Raw genomic sequence first — 5,263 nt, 5'->3', positions numbered from 1 at the left:
CCCCACAGGACCAGGTCATCCAGCTGGTGAATTCCATCTTCAGCAAGAAATCCTGGGATTCTTTGGCCGAGGCCTTCAGTGTGGCAAGTGCCGCCGCCGCTCTCTCCAGCAACCGCTTCCACGTGCCGGTCATTGTCAGTGCTCAGGGCCCAGCCACAGTGTCCCACAGCCAGCCAACCCTGCAGGTACAGATGCTGGATATCGAGCTGGCTACAGTCCTCTGTCTGGTTTTTAATCATCATGTAGTGACACTGTCTCACTGTTGCATTCACAGCTCCTTGTTACTGATGTCATGTCTCAACCTCTGGCCTCAGCCAATGTGCTGGTGGAGTCCGCGTATGCTGTGGCCTCCAAGAGCATCATCCTCAGCCAAGTGCCCTTCACACTTAATGAGTATGTACTGTTAGAGATGAGTGTTAGCTTTACATTATGCTCCTCATTACTTTAAAATGGTCCCAACAGCTGGCAGATATATATGCATTTCTTTACAAGATTCATCTTCTTTATTTGTTTATTAATTAACATGCACTGTATCGTTCTTTTTTCCCCTGCTTTTCAGTGGTGTCTTTGAACTGAACTTCATGTCCAACCAGCCCGCCAGTGGATATTACCAGTTTACCATTGCAGTGACTGGGGATAGCCGACTGGTTGCCAATCACGTCGAGGTGATTTTGTACTTAGTTATTATATTTAACTTGAAAAGGCAGTACATAATTATAATTACTTGCCAGTTATGTGCAGGTTACATAGTCATTTATTTAAATTAAAGGGCCAATCCACACATTTTACACATGAAGGTTACACAGTTGTGTAATGTCATTCCATGGCTCTGGAGGAACTTTTAAAGCCCTGCATTATAGTAAATGTCTTATTTAGCATTTGTTGAGCTTGACCCATACAAGGGACTTCAAGCCATTATTGCTGAAATAAGTTTCTTGCAAGCACGTCAACTTGGACTCACTCACTTGAGTTTTATTGTTTTTTAATAGCAAAATCAACATAGAGAACAGAATAACAGAACAGGCCGCCAGGGGCAGAACATATACAACACCCATATGTTTTTTATCTTTATCTTTATGTCAAGGGTTACATTTTTAGTTTTCACTGGAAATAGAGAAAAATGGCTAGAAGTCTCACCCAAGACCAAATAAACGGCAGTACAATTAAATGGAGAGAGAAAAACGTAATAAAGGTGAGGTGAGCTCTCTCATTGAGGCCATCTCAAGTCTACAACCGTTTCTTATAAAAGTAATTCAAAAGAATTTGTCCTTACAGTGATACCCAGTCATTACACATATAATTGACTGAATATACTCAGTATGGAAGGAGCATGTAAATGTGATAATACAGATAAGATATAGAAGATAAAACTTTATGGTCCATTAGATTTGCATAAAATGGACATTTGTCTTTCACAACGTGGCAACACAGTAAAAACAGGTTTAAACAAAAATGATACAACAAGACTTGTAAGAACCATGCAGGATGACAGCGTTATACTTCTTTATTGCACTATATCCATATGCAATAATCATTTTTTCCACTACTTTATAGATAGATAGAAAGAGAATCTGGAGCCCCCCCTTTAAATCTATTTGGTCTCCTTGATATGACAAAGTGATGCAAAATGATAATGTGCTCATATACACTGACTCGTGTTCTGACTCTGTCCTCCTGTAGCTTAAAGTAAAGGTGTCCACTGAGGTGGCTGTTACTAACATGGACCTCTCTGTGGTGGATAAGGACCAGAGCATCGGCACAAAGACCACCAGGTTAGAAAACAACTTTGACGAGTGAATTCCCTCTCGCTGAAACTCAGTGGCATGACAGAGGAATACTGAATGCTTTGCCCCTCTTTTTTTAAATGACACAGAGTGGACTATCCTTCCAAAGCCAAGAGCTCCTTCACCGCAGACAGCCACCAGAACTTTGCCATGTCCTTCCAGCTGGTTGACGTCAACACCGGAGTGGAGCTTACCCCTCACCAGGTATGTAATCAGAGTCTGTCTGTTGATGCTGACTTCATCTGCTTTCATAATCACTGTTGTGACCATCCAGCCATTATAATGTACAACTGCTTAGTCAAAGCAATCATGAAAACAACCAGCCACTTTGACTGTTTAGCAAAAAATGGAGCTCTCAACGTTTTCCTAAGATTAAGACCTTTTCACATTCTCTGTCACAGACTTTTGTCCGGCTGCACAATCAGAAAACTGGCCAAGAGGTCGTGTTTGTGGCTGAACCCGACAGCAAGAATCTGTACAAGTTTGAGTTGGACACAGCAGAGCGGAAATCAGAGTTTGACTCCATCTCCGGGACCTATTCCCTCTACCTAATTGTTGGGGACGCTACCTTGGAGAATCCCATCTTGTGGAATGTGGTGAGTATCTGTTCAGACTTAATGGTGGTAATGAGGATTATTTACTGAATGACCAGACGATGAGAAGTCAATACTGAACCTCTGAAATTGTTTTGAAAGGCTGATGTTGTTCTGAAGTTTGTGGATGAAGAGGCCCCAGCTACCATTCAGCCCAAGACTCTTTATGTACCCAAACCAGAGATCCAGGTAATATAACTTGGTCCTTATTTGGATCTGATTTACTGCATGACAACAGGAAATGAAATAGTAATAAATTGTTAAAAATCTCTCTGTCTCTGCAGCACTTATTCAGGGAACCAGAGAAGAAGCCTCCCACTGTGGTGTCCAACACCTTCACTGCACTCATCCTGTCTCCCTTCCTGCTTCTGCTCATCCTGGTAATATTACAAACTTTGGAACAAAATGCTTCCTGTTTTTCTGATTTTTATGTTTGCTGTGGCTAAACTGTATGGAGATAATTTATAAATCATTTATCCTATTTAAGGGCACAACTAAAAGCCAACCTACATCCATTATTAATCAACAATTTTTTAATAGAGCATTCAGCTTTGTTATTGTTGTTGTATACACAGTGTGGTCTAGTTTTTATTTTCCAGAAAAGCTCTTCAGCAGGAAGGCTTCATACACAGTGAATGAGGCTCCAGCACTGCATGAATATTATGCTTATTTTAATTTGAAATCACAAAAGCTATGAGGTATTTTTTCCCTGGCATTTGCAGTGCTGAGTAATAGTTATTGTTACAGTGGTTCAGTGCATTGTGTGCGAGGCTGTAAACAATTTTTCAGCTCTTTTGTTTGCAGCTCTTGAAGGGGATGAAAATCACATTGTCTTTTATTCCCCCTCTCCTCTTTAGTGGTTTAAGCTCGGAGCCAACATCTCCAACTTCAGCTTCTCTCCCAGCACCATTCTGTTCCATGTGGGACACGCAGGTTAGTCCCGTCTTTAAAATGAAATGTTCATCACAGATACCACACAGGGTAAATGTTCATAGAACAAAACTGGAACTTTCTAATGGGACCATTTATATCCATTGTCTTTGGTTTACCCGGATACAAGCGCAGCGCAAGGGCTGGGACAACGCGGTGACGTAATTGAAGTCATTGACTAGGTGAATGATTTGCGTCTGTGTAATCTATTTGAACAACATGGCGGCGTCTACCAGCAGTACGACGGAGCGTGTGGAGCAAAACGCGGCAAAAAAGGCTCGCACACGGTCCTCCAAAGTTTGGGAATACTTTAATCTTGACACCAACAGTGCGGTACCATGCAGTAGTCTGCAGACTCTGCAAAGTGCATATGGCATATCACTAGCACGACAGTCATGCACGAGCACATAAAGAGGAAGCACCCTGGTGCAGTGTGTGTGTGTGCGTGTGTGTGTGTTGGACGGGGCAAATTGTTATATTAAATGACTAACTGGAAAATAATTGCAATAAAATTACTGTTAGGTTAATAAAAAAAATAATCGTTAGATTAGTCAAATAATCGAAAAAATATTCGCTAGATTAATCGTTGAAGAATAATCGTTTGGGACAGCCCTACAATGTACACAATCATAATGGAGTGAAATGAAATTCCACGTATAAACTTTGCATGGAAAAATGTACCTCTAGCCGTGGCCCTAACAGCAAACTGGCCTTTTGAAATGATTTGTGATTTGTTTGATTTTGTTGTTTACTGTGTTTTTACAGCTCTGAAAACACACTATAAAATGTGTTTAATGTAAATGTTGCCTTGGTTTTATTTACTGTGGCAAAACATTATTAAAAATTATTTTACAAGAAAAGATGGAAATAAATCTTGACCAGTTTCAAGGTGCTGCTGCATCCACTTGGTGAACCACTGACGTATAGTAGCTAATGTTAATATGGTAGCATATTCAAGATGGCGTTCTTACCCAGCAGCTGTTTTGTTTGGATGCTGATGTTCAAGTCTTCTCAAGTCGGCTGTTTTTTCATTTCAGCCATGCTGGGCCTGATGTACGTCTACTGGACCCACCTGAACATGTTCCAGACTCTGAAGTACCTGGCGATTATTGGCGGTGTAACTTTCCTCGCCGGGAACCGCATGCTGGCCCAGAAAGCAGTCAAGAGGTATGTCTCCTGATGGTGCCTGGCACAAATGGTTCCTAGAGGGTCCTTTATCCCAGAGAGAAAGCCTAGCCCCTTTCAGACGACGAGGACTCGGGTCTTTTGAGGCCTCTCGGTAGTTCTTAGCTCCAAACCTGAGGAAAGTGCCTGTTCTATATGTGTAGCTCCTCAGTTGGTCCCCAGAGGCTGATTTCAGTGCCAGGCTCAATGCGAGGAGATCTTGGACCAGGAGAGAAGCTCGGTGGCAAAATCTGCACGAGTGATGATCTGAGTGGGCAATTTCTTCACACCCTCAATATGTAGAGCCCTCCAAGGGCCAGAGTGAGCAATTTGTAGCTTGTGCCACAGACTCAAATCGTCACTCTGTAATTATTCACTTACAACAGCCCATTTAACCCTTTTAAGCCAGTACGATATTGCAATTACTGATTTCACAAATGTCTTTTTTTTTTTTTTCAGTCAGGACTTTTTCTGCTTCCTTCTCTCCTGCCAGTCTCTCACTTTTTAACCCCTCTGTCCACACCTCGCTGTCTCTTTACTCCTCTTTCAGGATTGCCGCAGAGCAAAGTAGTAGGTTGGCAAAGTATAGGAGCCTACGATAAAGCCCCCTTTTGTAACAAATGACTCGGCCGTGCTTCCAGGCTGAAGTAAGGGCATCCACAGTGTGCATTTCCATACTGGCTGGCAGCGTGCATGGCTGTGTGGTGCTCACTCATTTGAACTCCAGTGTTCACATATGTGTACTTGCTGCCCTCCCCCTTGGTTTGCCTTATCACTCACTCACCACCACCC

General features: G+C 42.3%; 1 protein-coding gene across 2 annotated transcripts in view; it reads left to right on the top strand.

Annotated features, from left to right (window-relative positions):
- rpn2 (ribophorin II) overlaps positions 1–5,263 on the top strand; it is an 8,218-nt gene that overhangs the window by 1,965 nt on the left and 990 nt on the right. The window contains exons 7-17 of one of the 2 annotated variants that reach the window (XM_023424788.2): positions 9–185; positions 275–393; positions 560–665; positions 1,681–1,772; positions 1,874–1,988; positions 2,186–2,380; positions 2,480–2,566; positions 2,662–2,757; positions 3,235–3,310; positions 4,345–4,474; positions 5,022–5,118. In XM_023424788.2, the coding sequence (XP_023280556.1) occupies positions 9–185; positions 275–393; positions 560–665; positions 1,681–1,772; positions 1,874–1,988; positions 2,186–2,380; positions 2,480–2,566; positions 2,662–2,757; positions 3,235–3,310; positions 4,345–4,474; positions 5,022–5,073 (1,245 nt within the window). In that variant the 3' untranslated portion in view covers positions 5,074–5,118. The remainder of the gene's footprint in view (positions 1–8; positions 186–274; positions 394–559; positions 666–1,680; positions 1,773–1,873; positions 1,989–2,185; positions 2,381–2,479; positions 2,567–2,661; positions 2,758–3,234; positions 3,311–4,344; positions 4,475–5,021; positions 5,119–5,263) is intronic. The other variant, XM_023424789.2, reaches the window with a different exon arrangement.

This window comes from Seriola lalandi, unplaced genomic scaffold, assembly GCF_002814215.2.
Source record: "Seriola lalandi dorsalis isolate HSWRI2012SDOR001 ecotype SW California unplaced genomic scaffold, Sedor1 jcf7180002054748, whole genome shotgun sequence".
NCBI classification, from domain to species: Eukaryota; Metazoa; Chordata; class Actinopteri; order Carangiformes; family Carangidae; genus Seriola; species Seriola lalandi.
This window is presented reverse-complemented; position numbering and strand designations above follow the sequence as displayed.